The 18,764-nt window shown below is 39.7% G+C and overlaps 3 protein-coding genes across 5 annotated transcripts; 1 reads left to right on the forward strand and 2 right to left on the reverse strand.

Moving 5' to 3' along the window:
- Positions 1–2,497: 2,497 nt before the first annotated feature.
- On the reverse strand, positions 2,498–8,853 carry btc (betacellulin, epidermal growth factor family member). Of its 3 annotated transcripts, none has more exons than XM_079178668.1 (5): positions 8,630–8,853; positions 7,758–7,865; positions 6,245–6,365; positions 6,067–6,093; positions 2,498–4,864 (listed from the first exon to the last, which is right to left on the reverse strand). In XM_079178668.1, exons 1-5 carry the CDS (start codon positions 8,667–8,669, stop codon positions 4,717–4,719), a joined length of 444 nt encoding a protein of 147 aa, XP_079034794.1. In that variant the 5' UTR covers positions 8,670–8,853; the 3' UTR covers positions 2,498–4,716. The 3 variants fall into 3 exon arrangements, with proteins under 3 accessions (XP_079034794.1, XP_079034793.1, XP_079034795.1); XM_079178667.1 differs by having other exon boundaries at positions 5,947–6,093; XM_079178669.1 differs by lacking the exon at positions 6,067–6,093.
- A 2,098-nt stretch (positions 8,854–10,951) lies between these two features.
- On the reverse strand, positions 10,952–12,539 carry gng10 (guanine nucleotide binding protein (G protein), gamma 10). Its single transcript, XM_079179535.1, has 3 exons — positions 12,389–12,539; positions 11,230–11,357; positions 10,952–11,140 (listed from the first exon to the last, which is right to left on the reverse strand). The coding sequence occupies exons 1-2, from the start codon at positions 12,467–12,469 to the stop codon at positions 11,232–11,234; spliced, it is 207 nt and encodes a 68-aa protein (XP_079035661.1). The 5' UTR covers positions 12,470–12,539; the 3' UTR covers positions 10,952–11,140; positions 11,230–11,231.
- A 1,165-nt stretch (positions 12,540–13,704) lies between these two features.
- Positions 13,705–16,342, forward strand: nxnl2 (nucleoredoxin like 2). Its single transcript, XM_079178593.1, has 2 exons — positions 13,705–14,367; positions 15,422–16,342. The coding sequence occupies exons 1-2, from the start codon at positions 14,066–14,068 to the stop codon at positions 15,588–15,590; spliced, it is 471 nt and encodes a 156-aa protein (XP_079034719.1). The 5' UTR covers positions 13,705–14,065; the 3' UTR covers positions 15,591–16,342.
- The last annotated feature ends 2,422 nt before the right edge of the window (positions 16,343–18,764 follow it).

Below are 18,764 nucleotides of genomic sequence, written 5' to 3' on the forward strand. Positions count from 1 at the left end.
GTTTAACTTTAATCCCTGAGGATGTTTCCTAAAAGCATGCCTCCGGATCCTCGTGGATTTCAGGTTATTAACACATAAGGTGAAGAAGGGTGCAGGTTTTCTGTGAATCGAAATGAAATAACTGCTGCGTATCCCTGACTGGTGACAAAGATTTTCATCAGTGATGCTCACCAATTTTTCTCATGCGCGTATCAGCTCTCCACCCTTGAGAAAGCGACTGGGTGAAGCAGGAGCGCCAGTATAGCCAGTGCAGGCATTGCGCACGCATATTATTATTGCGAGTGCTTTCACATCACTCCGCAAAGAATATCTCTGCTCGCGCAAGCAAGATTGTAACCAAGGAGAAAAACATTTCTTTGACCATTTTTGAAACTCTGTGTTAAAGCCCCCATTTCTGCCAGTTTGGGGATGTGTTGGAGAGCCAATTACTGTATTTAGAGAGACCTTTCACAGGTTTGGCTATAACACAAAACCAGAGATGGCAATGCAGTTGAGAGCCAAGGAATTGAATATCTGTCCAACCTGTCACAACAGGTGAAGTTAAGGGTCGTCAGGAAAAGTGTAACACAACCCATTTCAATCTTCACTAACGTCTTTGTTTTTCAACATAACAATTTAAAACCTCTGCCATTATAGAGATTTACAGCCTTTAAAAATACATCAATCATGGGTATCAATGACCTATTTGCACATTTCAAGGTTGTAATTTCAATAGTTTGCTCATTTTCACATCTTACTCTGTGAACTAAGGATTTATTCCCAACAAATCAGAGCTGCTGACTAAAAGAACAGTAAAAACACTCACAAAGACATATCTGGTGAGTTTTATTTTGTGTCTATTTAATTTGACTGAAGTCTGTTTTCTCGTAAGTTAACAAAGCACTTTAGCCTGTCTTGTGGTGTAAAAGAGAAACTTGAATTCAGAAGGTTTACGTTTTAATTTTTCTGTTTAGGTCTAAAAATATTTCCTTTATTGACATGAACGTTTATATTGTTTATTTATCAGACTAAAAGCTAAGAGAGCTTGGAGCAGAACATCTGAACATTATGATGCAATCTAAACTAACTTTCCCTTTCATGCTCTCAACAAATTGATTAGATTCAGTTTGACTACAAAACATGCTTAATACAACCATGGCAACATGAGGCAAATTATATTTGCACCCATAGACGAAAGAATATATGATTTCAAAGTGATGCATTAGAGCACTTAGTCACCATGCGTTATAGTTTTATCAAGTCAGCGGGGCATGAAGTTCATCCATATTGATGTGTTTGGCCCCCTGATGCATTTTATACTCGTGGGAGTCAAAACGAAAGACAACATCTGAACCATGTATAATAATCCTTCACTAAACATTTACCCTTTACTTTGAGCTTATGGGCGGCATGTCCGCTGCAGAAACCAACATGTCAGATCCTCTCTGAAGCTCTGCAGCACAAATGGTGAAACAATTATGTCTGTGACAGGAAAACGAAAATATCCACTGTAATCAGTTTTAATCACAACTACGTGCCATCACACTAATGGTTTCCTGATGGTCCCTCTTGTGGACATCTTGACAGCTAATGACACTGTGTTTACCCGCAGCCTCCCAAAATCTATGACTAAAATGTCCCTTTACTAGAAAATGTTGGTTCACATGAATCTGATTAGGACGATTTCCATGCTACTTCTGGCACTAATAATGATAAATCTTAGTCCTGGCCATATTTTTTTCTAAAAAGTGAGTGTCAGAATAATGTTTGTGACATATTAAACCTAGAAGAAGTATCCAGATCCTTTACTGAAAAATAACACAGAGTAAAATTGCTCCTACACGTAAAAATCCTGCATTCAAAATTGTACTTCAATAAAAGTATACAGGGTAACATTTACTTAAAGTATCAAAGGTAAACGTTCTCATTATGCAAGCAGCTCAATTATTATTACTTCAACATGAAAATAGCAGATGTTTTAATGTCATGTCTGGTTGAGGTGGAACTAATTAAGTTTAGTTACAGTAAGTCACAGTAGTTAGCCACAGTAACTCAGATTTACTGTGTCATAAATGATGTGCTCATTTTAGGTTTCTGAAACCTTTAATTAGTATAGTATTAGTAAGTATTTAGAACCTATAGCTGCTGGATAAATGGAGTAAAAAGTAAAATATTTGATAGTATACATTAGAAATAACTCTCGTACCTTCAAATTGTGTTATGTTACGTTCCTGTCTGTGTTCAGCATTATAGAAGTTGTAATAGGTGTTCTACTGGCCTCCAGTGTTACTCATGCAAACTACAAAACCTGCACACATAATCACGTATTGATTTGATGCAGCACACATACCCACAGTGAGTTTATGAAAGAGTTTTTTTTACTATGTCTCAGCTCCAAATCAAACATCTACATCAGCCTGGTATCTGTTGTTCTTATCAGCCTTCAGACACACCCCTCATATAGAAACTCCGGCATTCCTCAGCTGTCACTCTTTTGAAGACAGCCAGCACACAGGCCACCTGAAATTGGGTCAAAGATCCTGACACCTTTATTGTAAACAGAGCAGAGAATAGATGTCCTTCAGTACAAAGCTGTAGGCTTTTGTTTCCCAGTTGTGAGGAAAAAAAGATATATAACTTATTCAAGGTGTTTTCAGTATAATAGGTGCATTTCAATCCATTCTCCTCCTCCTCCTCGTGTCATTGTTGCCTTGGCAAATATTTTTGAAATGAGCTGACTCTTTCAGGCATTTTGAGGCAAAGCAAATCACGATAGCAGAAGCCGAGCACACATCAGTCTGGTCTTAGCTTCTGTCAAATTAATTAAGGTTGAAGCACTAAACAAACACATAGAGCCAAGTGCCTTTTAGGATTCAATTCTAGCAGTGACCAAAACAATACTTAACGAGGTTTTTGAAAGGGACTCAGAAAATATAAATGCAGCTAAGCCAATACTGAAACCCTGAAAAGTAAAGCAACAGCCAGCAGGTACATTAGCAGGAAGAACAACATTAAGTTTGACCTTTACCAACTGCTTCCACCTGTTCACTTTCCATTGTGATGCTATGAATCTCATGCATTCACATCTTCCCGTATTGAATAAGATACATTTGAAACAGTGTTAGAACCAAGGACAAGGTCAGAGAGAAGATAATTCCCTTGTACCAACAGGGAATCAGTCACAATATGTAGCAGGACGATACTGCATAATGTTCACACCCTCACACTGGAATGTGTTGGCTCCTGCGACACTAGCTGGTAGTACAGCACCATAGCAACACAACAACTGTAACCAAAGTATGATCACGTGAGAGGGAGCCTAATCGTTTCTTAATCTCAGCATGTCTTGCTCATTTGTTTCAATTATAATTTTTGCAAATACTGCAGTTTAAAACTGACACTAGAACCAGGTTGTCAGTAGTTCATGGAGACGTTTACGTGTGACGAAGTACGAGTCTGTGGTGGTCTTCTGATCTTGAGCTCATGGGTCTGTGATGAGATGAAAACAGTCTGCAGACTGAGTAACGTTTCTTAGAAATCGCCACGTAGCCTTGAGTTAGAAACACTACGTAATGTGGGTCTCACTGCAATAGAGTTGAACTGTTTTATGTTGATCTTTTTCCGGACAAATTATTTAAATGGTCAGCACATATACGGTCAACATATTTATTGATAGGTGGCGTATAGACAGCGGGAGCAGACTTCACTGAGTCTGCCTTCTTCCTTCTACATTTAGATGCAATTGATACACATACATACACGGTTAAAACAACCCTGTGAAAGGCTGACAGTTTGGAAAGTGTCTCATACAGTGGAGCACTTTCACCTCAGTTGAGCCTCCACACACAGGCTCGGCTGTTCTGCCTCTGTAGCTCGGAGGCTGCTCGGCTCCAAATATACAGTTCAAAAAAGCCTCCGGCACAAGTTCTCCTTGTCCTCCTCCAACCCAGGAGTCCAGTACTGCAACCGTGTAGTATCCAGAAGGCTCTGCTTGCATTTGTAATGTTGATGAGTAACAATATTCTGTGTGGGTTCACATGGAGACGTTGTGGATAGAGGAATAAATAATGATGTTTGTGATGTAGATCAATAGTTTACCGGTGTGCTAGCGTTGAACTAAGTAGAAACAACATGACACATAGATACAGCATACTGAAACAGTATTCTGTAGCTGCTGGGACTTGTAATATTGCACATTTCTATACATTAAATGATCTATCTATGTGACAGTGGAGTGGAGTGTCCTTACACAGTCCCATTCCTCTCTTTTTTCAGTCTAAGTGTCTCCCACGCAAGCTAATAACCTGATCACCTGTTATTGCCGGCTGGCAGCTGGTGCCACAGCTTTTTTCAACAGAGCAACAACTGATTGAGCGCTATGCAGTCAGCAGCTACAAGCGCCTGTTGCTGCACAAGCATCGGGGAAAAAAACGTCCAGCTCAACGCTCGCCTCCAACTTGTGTTTATCGTCTTCTTTGTTCTGAAGCTTCATCAAATATCCAGACAAGGCTGCCATTTAAGAGGAGGGTGCAGACTCCTGTTCTCCAGCTGGATCTAACACAGCCTTTATCCACAAAATGTCCCTTCTCCATTGTGCAGGATTCAGTCCTGTCCTGCACAGAGGCACCTCCTATGGCACGCTGCCGTCACTGTGAGACAAAAGGCAGCAGCTGTCACATGAAGGACAAAATCCCTCATTGTCTAAACAATTCCCAGACTTGTGGTCGCGCACACTTCTCATACAGTGTTGGTGTGTGGTGGCTCTGCGGAGTCTGCCGTTAAGGTCGTGTGTGTCGTGCCGGTGTCCATCATGCGGAGCTTCTCTGTCCCGTTCCTTGGTTCTTCCCTCCGTCTTCCCCTCCGCCAACACAATCTGCACCTGCGACTGACAGAGGCCTCATTTATATGCAGCAGTAATGGCAAAAGCTGTTCAATAATCATGCCTCTGTTTTAAATGAACAACTCAACGACACTGGGAAATATGCTCATTCACTTTCTTGCCGAGAGTTAGACGAGAAGATTGATACCCCTCTCATATCTGTGCACTAAATATAAAGCTGGAGCCAGCAGCTGGTTAGCTTAGCTTAGCATTAAGACTGAAATTAGGGGGAAACAGCTAGGTAAGAAAATCCACCTGCCAGCACCTCGAAAGCTCACTAATTAGAATGTTATATCTAGTTTTTTTAATAGATAAAAACATACAAAACCAAAATATAAAAACCCGATTGAACAATAATTTGACAAAAGACTAACAAATATCTTTTCTTTGCTAAAAAGTTGAAGCCTGAAATCTTGAAGGAAAGGTTAACTACAAATTACGATGTGCATTTTGGCAACAAACATCCAGCCACCTAGCTTAACATTCTGTGACGTGCGCTGCTAACGAAGGATGAAAGCCAAAGATTATGTTATTAAGAAAACCAATTTTACAATCAGTTTATAGCAATTCACTTTTGGATTCTGGGTCAATTTCTGATGAATTTGCCAACTATGACACCGAGTCTCGTTCACAAATTCAACAAAGAAAGGCATTTTGAATTTGATACCGTGCGGATTCGAGCCTCTGACTGGCCTCTTCTAAGTGGCGACCCTTGCCGAGGCTCAAAGTTATTGTAGTATTTAGACCCATTTGCCCAAAAAACTGCATTGTTTTGTTCAGAAACAGAAACTAAGGAGAGTCTTGTGTTTTTATGTTTTTTAGAGGTGCTGGTGTGTAGATTTTTATTAACTTTGGACATAGCCAGGCAAACTGTTTACCTCCGTTTCCAGTCTTTATGCTAAGCTAAGCTAACCGTCTCCTGGCTCTGGCTGCATCTTTGACAGGAAAGAGTGCGGTATTAATATTTCTCATCTAACTCTCGTCAAGACAGCGAATAAGCACATTTCCCCAAAAAGTCAAACTATTCCTTTTGTATACATTGGTAAATCACTTTTTTTCCGCAAAAGCACAAAAGCACAAAAGCTTACTGTGAACAAAAGCAGATGAATACAATGACGAGAATGAGGAAAACGAGCCCTGCGACGATGCAGGCAATTATGATTTGTCGTTTCTCTCCTATCTGCCAGTCTAGGTCCAGATATTCACACCTTGAGCCAATGTAACCCTGCTGACACCTGGCACAAATAAAGGGGGAAAAAATACTTTAATTTATTTTATGCAACAGACAATAAAACAATGCTACAGCCTCTTTCATCTGTGCTGTTATAACTCTAGTTACAGTTTCACTCTTCTTGATCACCATTATCTCCAGCAGACGTCTCTGACCTGCATGACGGTGTCTTCTGTTCTTCAACGTAACGACACTCCCCGTGGATGCAGTAGGTTGTTAGTTCCTCGGGACATTTTGAAAAGTGGCCGGTCCACTGCTCTGTATCTATTGTGCCAGCTGGAGAAATGAAATGACAACATTTACAATTAGCTTCAGAATGATTGTGTTCAGACATTTCAGTCTAACAACATTCCATCATCTGCATATAAACTAATTAACAGTGAAAGTACGACTTATAAAAGGAATAGTTAAGCTTAAATGTCAAACTATTTCTATTTCTATTTCGGTGTGTCACGTTCTGTCAGCTCGCTTCCTTTTACACCCTCACTTCTGGCATGGCTTGGTGGTATAAATAGACCGTTTGCAATACGATCCTGAGAGAAGTCCTGGTGAATCATTGCCGAGAAAGGCCTAGTGTCATCAAATTCTCATTAACCATGTGTCTCAAATATTACAATTCCTCACTAAGTGAAACACATGCTGAGGTGGGATACAGTTACAAAACAATATCCATTCTCTCTGACTATCTCTTCTCTCTAACTTGCTCCACAAAACACACCCTAACACAGCTACTAGGCCATAATGCTGAACTTCTGACCCCGACATTACACATAGTGCTTCTTATGCTAGAGGCTGCTGCTATCTTTACAGCCCATTATCGGCTGTTCAGGCTCCCTCATCAATGAGAGCGCTCCAGTTGTTCGCTGAAACAGGAGATGAGGCTGCCATGGCCTCATTGTTGAAAAGGAAAATATCCAGTTTCAAAGTTCAAAGGAATAGTTTGGAATACGTGTTTATTTGCGTTCTTGGTGAGACGTTGATGACACTCCGATGTCTGTTTGCTAAATATGAAGCTAAAGCCAGCAGAACTTGGTTAGTTTAGCTTTTCTTAACGGGAGAGGAATAAACACGTCCACCAGCACCTAAAATAACAAACTAACACGTTATATTTAATTTGTTTAATCTCTACAAAAAATATACTACTCCAAAAATGACAAGCTGTGGCTTTAGAAGAGGATTGAGGGATGAGTTGCCACTGTCTTATTGTGAAGTTAACCCGCTGTTCATATTTAGCATACGGACATGCGAGTGGTATCAATCTTAAAGAAAGCAAAGAAGCACATGTCTCAAAATGTTGAACTAGCCTTTTTATATTATTATTGTTTTGATAAAGCAGCTCCTAAATCATTTGTTCACTTGTAACAAACATTTTATTGATTTTTCCTAACAAAGGCAAAAAAACTGAATTACAAGACCAATTTGTTGAAATTGGAGTGAATACTTAGAGTCAGTGCCTCTGCGGAGGAGAAGTTGCTAACTTTAATTATTCCTCTGCTCTCCTCCACAGTTAGCTGCCTTGTTTCTTTCCCCCCTTTTAAGTGTTTCAATGCGTAGGTGTGTTTGTGTATCTGTGCTTTGCCCATCTTGCAATAAAACATCCACTTTAAAACCTCAAAGCAATCCTTTATGACACGGCCCTGCTCCCCCTCACCACCTGTCTATATCTACCTGTGCAATTGTCTCCGTCGCCATGATGATGACAGAGGGACTCAGTTCGATTGGCAGACTCGTCGGTGGCATTCCCTTCTGCCAGGGAGCATTTGCATAAGGCCAGAGCTGCAGCCAGAAACACAAACAAAAAGCCGATCACTCACACACATAGGCTGCACAATCACAACAAACAAATACATGCACGTGCACAATTGTGCAAACAAATTGTAACCAATTTGTGACCACATTGCACATAAATAATAGGATCTACAGAAGAGATGACGGGGAGAAACCCATGATCACAATCACAGTTATTAAAGAATAGCTACTGAGTCACGATGACAGCCTTTTAGGGTTGGAGGTTTCTCTCGTTCACACCCACTTTTGTCTCTCTCTCTCACACACACACACACACACACACACTTTGACTGCTCTAAACAAAAAGCATATAAACTGCCCTGGCCACTCTTCGAGCAGACATAAAGTTTACCACAGACTGTAGATCTACGTATACATATATGAGGATATTGTAACGTCATATTTAATTCCACGTTGGGGACGACTGTTTTGACAATGACTACTAATCACAGGCGAATTATTGCTGGTGTATTCATTCAATCATTAACCAACACTGAAGTCTATTGTACAAATATAGCTCATGGGAAGAGCACTGTATTTAAATCCGCATTACTTTGAAGACACATGGATGATGAAAAGGTGCGGCAACGATCAAAACAAGATAAAACAAACCATATGTCCCTTGAGAAGAACACCATCACTAGAGGCAGATGTTAAAAATAACAATTATATGTAATTGCCAGTCTGCCAGTCCTGTGTTTACAACCAACAAGAGGCGAAAGGGAACATGATGAAAGAACGGTCGATCGTACCTGTTACTATCACTGCGTAGAGTCTGTAGACCTTCGCCATCTCCTCACTTGATAAAAGCGCTCGTCCGGAACATGAAAGTTCAGTGTCATTGACAAATAGAGATGAAGCTGGATTAATCCTTCCTCAGAGGTCGATGACCTTTGAAAAAGGTGTGGACAAGCTGTGGAAGTTCCCCAGTGCTGTTTCGTGTTGTGGTCCTTCATTGATGGCAGTTAGGCTCATAGTCATCCAGGAGAGCTTGAGGCTATATGACCAGAGCACACACACACAGCCCAAAGTGTCTGTCTGGACTGTGAGTGGACTGCACCACCGTGTGTGTGTGTGTGTATGTGTGTGGGTGTGTGTGTGTGTGTGTGTGTGTATGTGTGGGAATGGATTCAAAAAAGGGGTGGCACTGAAACCCAACTCTGCTCTCTGCTCCCCGCCCACACCTTTAAAGGAGAATATGACTCCATTGAAGCTACGCAGGTTATTTCCTCTTCAAAGGACTACTGCACCTTTATACCTGCTTTCCTTTTCTTAAGAATGAGGCGGCAGGAGAGAAAAGCTCATTGACAATGAACAACAGCCAGTTTAACAGCAGAGCAGTTCAGGGTCCATTTTTATTTTCCGTTGTGCTGTCATCTGGGGGAACGTGCACATGCATATGAAGTTTACTGGTCCAGAATCTGGACTTCTTGATCTAGACTGATTCCTGCAGGGTATGAGTCAACTGATTTAATGTGAAAGTTCAAATGGTTACAACTAATACTTGTACTTTACTTGAGTATTTCTATTTCCTTCTACTTTATACTTCACTACATTGCAGAAGGAAGTATTGTACTTTTTACTCCTCTGCTTTTTTACAGCTGTAGTTATTAATTACTTCTGCAAATTTGGATTTTTACAAACAAAACATATGATTAGCTTATAAAATATTAGGCATTAATATGATATAGTATAAAAATTCTTGAAATGGTCTCTCAATAAATCAGTGATAAAGATCTTATAATATCACGTTATAGCGTTTCACTCACATGGATTTTTTTCTAAATCGAGTTCTTTAACTTGTAATAGTTAAAGTACATTTAGCTGATAATGCTTTACTCATAAGTAGCATTTTCAATGCAGGAATTTAACTTGTAATGGGGTTTTCTACATTATTGTATCGCTTCTTTTAGTGTAGTAAAGTATCTGAATACTTCTTCCTGGCTGGGGCTGTTTTGGGAGAAATGAAGCGTGACCAGCAGATGGCATAAGTTGACACTTTCCTTTAATAATTTAATAACTAATTTGAATTTTGATGATTTTAATGTGGATATGAGAAAAAGGCCACTCATTTAGGGGAATAGAAAACATGAGAAACAACAGCATAGGCAGTGGAAAACAAGTTTTGAAGGAATCAATTGATGTGTTAAAATGCAGTTTTACACTCAGGTAATTTATCTAAAGCTCCAGAACAGAATCTAGTGCAGCCAATGTAGATATGGAACACTTTTGTCTTTCAAACTTCATGCATTTTGCATGTTATTCAGGGTTAAAATGTACAAAATTGATGTGCAAAAGATTGCTCTCTGGTTTCTCAGATAATGTTAAGTTTCTGCATCCTGTTCTGTTTCTGCTCATTCTCATGCGAGAACTTCTAAAAAGCAGGAACATGTGATGCACTCAGTGTGGTGTAGGCTACGTTTAAACAAAGGTTGTTAGGAAAGGAGGCTTTAACAAAGGAAAACTATTGAGACTCGTCCGAGAAGAGTACCGAGAGGAAAAGGAAATGACAAAGTAGAGAGCTGTCTCATGACTGGCTCGACCTCTTTAAGGCTCATGGAAACTGTTTGTGGGGCAATTGCCTACATCTACAAATATATGTTGAATTTGATACAGAATATATGCAAATGAATAATATTAACAGACACATGACTAAAGATCTATAAATAAAACATGATTCATATCCTATTCCCACACTCTGATTCATGTCTTATATATAACCATGGCCTTGAGCTCGTAAATAAGGTCCAAAGTCTCTAAAGGTTCAAAGTGAAGTGAAGTGTGACTCTCTGCTGAGTGTCTTTGCAGTTTTGAACAGGAAGACGCCGTTTCCTCTCTCTGGCTGTGCTCCCAACTTAGACTGGACATCAGGAAGCTACAACGCCGAGAGATTCCAAGGCGTGATTTAAAGCCCGGCTATAAACATCCGCTTTGTAAAATCCACAGATAATTACTTTTAAACTATGCCACTGTCCACTGTGTGAAAGGTAGAACACACTTGTTCAGCATTAGCTCCCAAAAGGTATCTAAATAAAGACTAAGATGCCGTTTCTGTAATGCTCTTTAATGGGTTAAAAAAAAAAAAGCTAATTCTATTGCTGTAGCAAAAAAAGACATTTATTTAAAAAACAATTTGTAAAAGCTTATCTTTCATGTGCTTTTCTTAAAAAAGAAACACACATGAATAAAAATGGTTACAAACAAAATGGAATTTATTTTCTTCTGTGAGTGAGACGCCACAGTTCTGTCTACATCCTCTTCCTCTGCAAAAAAAAGTGCAAATCTTTTTATTCCTCATTTCAAATTCCGACATATTACAAACATATGTTACCTAGAAATCATGTAAACTGACCGTCACACCACAGCACAGGAGCGTGGCTCTCTGAAGGGGTTGCTGCCTGTGGGGACTCCCACCAGCAGGGCGTCTTTGCCTGCGTTCTGCAGACAGTACTGCTGGAGCTCTGCAGCCGCCTGGGACACCTGGGGAAACAATCAGGGACAAATGTATTTATATGGTACCACTTACTGATATATTTCTGTATAAAGGATTTAGAGTTATTAATTAATGGCTTTGTTTAATGGCTAATGAATAATTTACTAATGCTTTATGCCAAATAAGAACAGAGTTTCCTAATGTTTTGATGCTGCAGCATTTGTATTTCTAACTAGCGGTTTAGTTCATTTGCTGTAGGCTTATTATAGCTTATTACCTTTTATTAACGATAGTATACTAACGAGGGGTCTCCCTAATGAACTAACGAGCTGAAAGCATGATTGATGCTTGAGGAGGATTTCCCCCAACCCCAAAAGTTTTCATAGGATTTTAAATCATCTATAAAGCATCAGTAAATTACTCATTAACCATTAATACATTCATGAATTAATGCTTTTAAATCCCTTATAATAGCTTTCCATGTTGTACATTTGGCCGGTTGTTAAATTAGCATTTGAAACAACAATAAAACAAACAGAAGATAAAAGCTATAAGGAGTAAAGAAAGCGACTGTAGAACATGTGAAGTAAGTAATAAAACAAAGAAATTATAGCAACAGTGAGAGCAACATAAAATCACATTACAATAAGTAAAATAAGATTATTTACAATTACTTTATACAAAACACACATTTTGACATCGTACACATATTTAGGCTCTGTGAGATGCTATTTTATTGTTTTCTACAAATAGCTAAATCTGACATTTGTCACAATTCTAATGTATCAAAGTGTATTTTGAAATGTTTCATTGGTAACATAGTATGAGGTGCATGTGCGGAATGAATAAGAGTACAAAAACAAATAGTTTAAGACAGTGTTGGACGACCGTGCTGTCACAAGACAAGTTGGTGGCTGATAAATGAATACATTTTATAAAACAAAAGCAAAAGATGATACTCTAATGTGTCGAATCTAATACAAGCACGGAGACAAAACGAAGTCAAACAAATGAAGAAAAGCTCATTAAACCTTTAACCCTCCCGATCTTTAGATTTATAATCTTTTCCCGTCTTTACCTTGATTCTCTCCACACTGGCCTCGAGCTTCAGTTGTTCGACCAGCCGTCGCATGTTGGATAAATTGGAATTAGAGGTCATGTTGGAGGAAATTGTTTTTCGGGAGAGAAGAATTCCTGACAAAAAAAAAAAGTCCCCTTCAGTCTTTCAACACAGGAGCTGACTGCACTAATGGGAAGCGAAACGCTGGAGGAGAAAGGCTGGATGGGTTTCTTTCCAAATGACCTCAGTCCACTTCAGTATAGAAACAAGGAAAGGTGGAAGTAAACACTGGCCTCCAAATCCAGATACACTTATTCAAGTATTTAGGCATATTCATCTTGTAATGTAGACATAGTAGTGTACTTGCTCTACATTGCTGTTTTCCCAGTGAAGAAATATACAGTTTAACTTTAAACTGCACCACAGATACAGAGAAAGAGTTTGAGAGAGGGGGGAGACATAGACAAGTAAGGAGAACCAGACAAGGAGGACGGGAGAGAGAGGAAGTTTTGTTAAAGGAGCGTCAAAGGAGGTGGGAAAAGGGGGAAAAGGGGGAAAAGAGAGAGGGGAGATGAAGGAAAATAGCAGGAAGCATAGAGGACAAGAGTATGCAAAGGAGGAGGAAATGAAGGAGGAGGAAAAAGGGGGAGAGAAAGGATAAAGGGGAGACTTTCGATTCCCCTCCTCTCTCTTGTTTTACTTCCACAAATGGGAGGATGTGAGAAAGATGAGGAGGATGTTAAGAGAGCAAAGTAGGAAGAGGAGGCTGGTTGGAACAAAAAGGAGGCAGAGAAGAAGGTCTTGATTAGGAATGATAATAATTTTAAGAATTGAATTAAACCAAAATAACAAAAGGATTGAGCTTCAGCCTGATAAACTATATGTTTACTGTAGGTTGTACATTTCAAGTTCTTAAGCTTAAACCTATGTTTCAAATAGTCTAAGTTACACATTAGGATTTAGGTTATTCAAACATTACAAATCGGTCAATATTGAATAGGTAATATAGTAACTCATAACATGAAACATGGCAATCTTACAAGCACACTAGTTAGCAATGAGGTTCAGGTTACATCCCACAACCTTCCTGTCTGTTACTGCTAGCTGGGAACACAATCAAGACTCAGATATGTGTTTGAAATACATGTTTAAAAGTTGCTTTTATTGTTTCAAATACAGATTAAACCAGAGATAATGAGAAAGGAAAATGCTTTCATTTGTTCTTAGTAACATATTTAAACAAAGTTTGTGTTTCAGCTTTTAAAAAGCCAAAACATGTAACACTTCCAGTTGATATCACGAGAAATCTTGTATGACGTCTACTCCGTCCTGCAGTTAGTATGTTCGTTAGCTCTGCGCATGCGCATGTCTGGGCTGCCTGAAAGTGCTGCGAGATGTCGTGCTGCAGCTGAACTGTAAATTACTAGCATACGAGCTGCGTTTGAATGCAGCTCCCCCCCCCCTACTGAGACCCACATGGCTAATGAACTACAACACGGTCCGCTTGTGTCCTCATTGGTCCGCGGGTGATTTATCAACAGGATTGGCTGTAAGTAGCTTTTGCCTAAAGGTAAACATTACAGGCCAGTAGGAGAACCAACGTCCGAGGTGTTGAAACGAGGAAAGAATGAGCTACAGCGACACAGGGTGCTGTCACACTCTTTGATTCAACGCGAGTCTGAGGCTGTCGCAGACATGGTGGAGGTATTCACCGGGCGGACACTCGTGAATAAAGACGGGGAGTTCGTGGATCCCGACGAGGCGCTGAGGAATAAAGTGGTGGGGATCTACTTTTCTGCAGGATGGTGTCCGCCGTGTCGGGACTTCACGCCCATCCTGTGCGACTTCTACACGGAGCTGGTGGAAGAGAGCGACCCTCCGGCTCAGTTTGAGATTGTTTTCGTCTCCTCCGACAAGTCGACCGACGACATGGTTGAATACTATCACGACATGCACGGAGACTGGCTGGCTCTGCCCTGGACAGACGAGTACAAGCAGTGAGTTTCACAATCTGATGCAAAGGTTGACGTTGGTGAATGGTTCCCTTGACTCTTCTCTTGTTTTACGTCAAAAAAGCACACTTTGCTGCACTCGCTTTTGCTTTGTTTGTCTTTATATTGTTCTGAGGATTTCACTGTGTTGCCTGAACAGCTGATTAGTCAGTGCTGCAGCTTATGTAAAATGCTTACATGGGTCAGCCTCTCAGGGATTAGGGTCAACTAGCACTACAGACTGTCTCCGTTGGTCTGTTTAACTTCAAGTTCGTGGTTAGTTTTTATTCATTTTGTATTGTTTGTCTCAAGTGTCGCGTAACATTTAGTCTATCTCGTTTGTTTTTGTTTTCATATGGTGTTATTTACACATGTTTAGGGGTTGAGGAATCATTTACTTCAGTAAAAGTATAAATACCACAATGAAAGTCCTAGTTAGTGAAAGTGTTACCAGCTAAAAGTACTCACTTTGAAGGCAGCAATGGCCTGACAGTGATATGTTATTGTGTATTATTTACTCTTGTGTGAAGCTGGTCAAGTTAACTTCTTCATAAATCTGAATAGATTAGAAAATGTCAGGAGATGGTGAAACAATTCCAGGCGCCCGAGGTGATGTCCTCAGATGTCTCATTTTGTCCGACCCAACGACTAAAATCCCCCAAATATTCAGCTTCAAATCGTATTCGAGTAGAAACCTTCAAGAAAGTACATTTGAGATGCTGGAACCAAAAACGTGTGAAACAGTAAATTCTACAAATCGATCAATCCACTAATATATTCAGTATTTAAATATTAGAGTTGTTCAGGGGGAAGCTCATTTTATACGTTTTCTTTCTTTATTACAGGCATTTTTCACTATAGGTGTCAAATACATAAAGTAAAAACTGTATATAATGGAAGTATTAAGTTAAAGTAGAAGTATTTGTACTTGTATTCCGTACCTGATCTGCTTTAATACGTTCCATCGTCGTCCATATCATGTTTTGTCCACCAAGCAGAAGACGTTTGCAGTTGTCACAGGTGTTTGTTTGTAATGAAGTCCTTTCTTTGTCTCCCGCAGTGAGTTGAAGCAGCGCTACACGATCACAGCAGTTCCCAAACTGGTGATCGTGAAGGAGAACGGCGACGTGATCACAGACAAGGGCCGCAAACAGATCAGGGACCAGGGCCTGGCGAGCTTCAGGTCCTGGCTGGACGCTGCAGAAATCTTCCAGAACTTTAAGGGTTAGAAAGCAAAGACGAGGAGAACGTCGGACCTTCTTCTCACGACGGGCTACTGTAGCCACCAGAGAGTTGAGCAAAACCAAAATATGATAACTCCATGTTAGCTCAGTGGTCCTTAATGTGGGGAAGAAGGGTCAGAAGATGATGTGAAAGAGTAAATTACATTTCTGTTACACAAAATGTGTTTATTTATTCAGATTTTAACACTATTTTTCTGCTTTTTTTCCGTCAAAGACTGAATATCATTTACTTCTTAAGCACTCTTAAAATCCTTTGAATGAAACGATGTGAGAAGGAGAAATCTAACTTTGGTTGGGTTGCTCATAAATCCTGCTTTAATGAGTTGTTTACGAGCAGATATGGGTTAGCTTTAAGGGTTCAAAAGGGTTGGAAACACTTCTTTTAAACATCCTATGCATTAAAGACAAACCTCAGGCATATCCACTATGGTTCATATGTTAAAATGAAAATGATTTGCTTTTAAGGAAATTGTGCATTTACTTTGAATAATACAAGCCAGCTACTGTAGTTCCTTCAGAAATCTATTCAAACGTTCTTGCTTGTGCACTAACGAAACATACAGGCCGACCTTGCTTTATTAAAGAGCTATCTTAATATGCTTTTGTACAGTTAAGGTTTGACTTGTAGTTCTACTTTGAGCTGCCCGTGTATTTTTGTATATTTTATTTTATATGAGTTGTTTAGATGGTTGTTGTTATTATTACAAAATATATAAATAAATATATATATTCTGAGATGTATTGTCCTCTGTTTTATCCCACACCTCTCTTCTGATGTCTAATGTGTTCGTCCCGTGTTTTAGGAACAAACCGAATGATTCCCCGTTGCCTCGTTAAGAAGCCGAAAGCCCGCGGGACGTTGTTTCCAACACGCTGGCACATCCACATCCTCGGTCCTAATTGCTCCCCACACCCCCTCCACCCCCACACCCCTTGTGCTCGCTGACAAGGCTTTTATCACTTTGTATATGAAACATCCCAACAGGCATGATGCCATTATGATGAGCGTGCAAAGGCCAGTCTCTCAAGTGCCGGTCTGCTTTTGTATTACATCAAATGCTGCGAGTCATCAAAGACTCAAAGAACAGCGCGCTGCGCCAGGTAGACGCCCCGAGGCTTCATCCAGGATTCACCTCGTCGGGGGACTGGTGCTTCTCCTCGGGTCGGTTCAGGTGTGTTTTACGCCCTCGCCCTCGATCACAGGTCTCACAGGACTTCCACGCCTCACAGTCCATCACTGAATGAAATGATGCAACTCTTCAAAGTGAAGGAGATATGGTGGGAAATGAAGCCGAACATTTGCCAAAGACAACCTATAACCGACTTAATAACTCTATTGATTGACTTAGCGTCGTTATTTCTCTGGTGCACTTTTGTGGACGCTGCAGTTCCATAGTGGACCACGTGGGGTCACTGCTGTGTCACATATGAGAATAAATAGACTTTTCACAATTGAACCTGTGTTGAGGACAGTTTGCTCTCATCAGCCACAAGTTATTATTCAAAGCAGAGTGTTATTATATTTCTTAAAATGTATTCAGAGAGGATCTTTAATTCTCCGGTATTGTGGTCAGTCATAATCTGGTCATATAGAACTATCGGTCTGTCTATCTTATGATAACTTCTTATGAATAGAAGTTACATTATCCTGTTGGGTGTAAGGGTGTGTGTGTGTTTGCATTATCATATTAGCTTCAAGAGTACGTGGTGTGTCTTGATGTCCGGCTCTATAGAACAAAAACATGAATGTGGCCGAGGGGGTCTTATTAGAAAGTGTTACCAAATTAAATACTGCCCATATAATATGAATATAAGAGAGCTCATAGAGGCTGACTGTGTGTCCTATAATGGAAATGTTAGAATGTAAAGCGAGTACATTTACTCAAGTACTACGCTTAAGTGCTTTTTTGAGGTACTTTATACTTCTGTGCAGATTCAAATTGATAATACAAAATGTAAACAACAGATACATTATATTAAGATAACATGTTATTGGTCCCTATAGGGGGAATTCAACATTACAGTGATGAGCACATTCATGTTTCACTTACAATCCAATAATATGATAAGCCTACCTATTCTGAAATGGGCCTTTTGGTACGTTTAATGTATTTTAATGCAAATTCTTTTGTTCTTTTACTTCTAATAGAGTATTTTCAAGCTATTGCAACTTTTACCTAATAATTAAAATAACTAAGTAACGACTTCCTCCGCCACCGTGTGATGGTAATAATGTAATTGAATGAGATGATATATTAGTATGAGACTACAATAAGGAAGAAAAAAAAAAGTGTTGTTTTTTTATGCTTCCTGTCTTTTGACAGAGAACCTCTCAGTTTAGAATAGGATGGATCTTTTTGTCGACTTCACATTAATTGGAGTCAGTCGGACTTCGTGTAGTCTTTAGAAATGAAAGGCAGCAGTGTTTCCTGCCGCTGTAACGGCGTCTTGAATCAACTAACAAGGCTGTCTTTATGTGAGAGCGGGGCGGAGGGAGGAGGAGAGCTGGTTGGACCGGCGGACCCTTCACTGAGAGAGAGCGCTACCATCAAGTTCACCACTTTAACATAGAGAACTTCCGCTCAAAACCTTCAAAATAAGACGCATATTTGTTGACACATTGATGACTGGTTTATCTCTAATTGAGCTCAAACCAATAACCAATATCTCTAGGACAACACAATATTGTACATTTATATGTCTGTGAATTACATATTGGCAACAAACAAGTTATAGCCACATCAAATATTAAACATGAACTATTTCCTTACTTGGTGTAGTTTTCGCACCTTGTCCCCTTCATCAAATGCCCCAGCATTAAGCAGTTGTTGATCAGTTTGGACCCTGATTAAAAGTAATAAATAGTCAGTCTATAAAACAGGTTTTTCCAAAATTGTGATTCACACAACCATTGATGTCCTTGAGCACATGGTCATAAAAGTGCACTAAACATATTAGGCTGATCAGTCCAGTTGTATACAGTAGGCCTAGAGTTCACCATCCTCCTTAATCACAGGTGAGCACTCATCTAGAGACACAATTCAGTGTCAAAACAAATGATAAATGCAAGTAATACCTTTAACGAATTTACATAACTCTTCTTTTAAGGATAAATGCAATACATTTTTTTGTAGATTATTGTATGTTAAAAAGCTATAT

The sequence above is a fragment of the Pholis gunnellus genome (genome assembly GCF_910591455.1).
Source record: "Pholis gunnellus genome assembly, chromosome: 18".
NCBI lineage: Eukaryota > Metazoa > Chordata > Actinopteri > Perciformes > Pholidae > Pholis > Pholis gunnellus.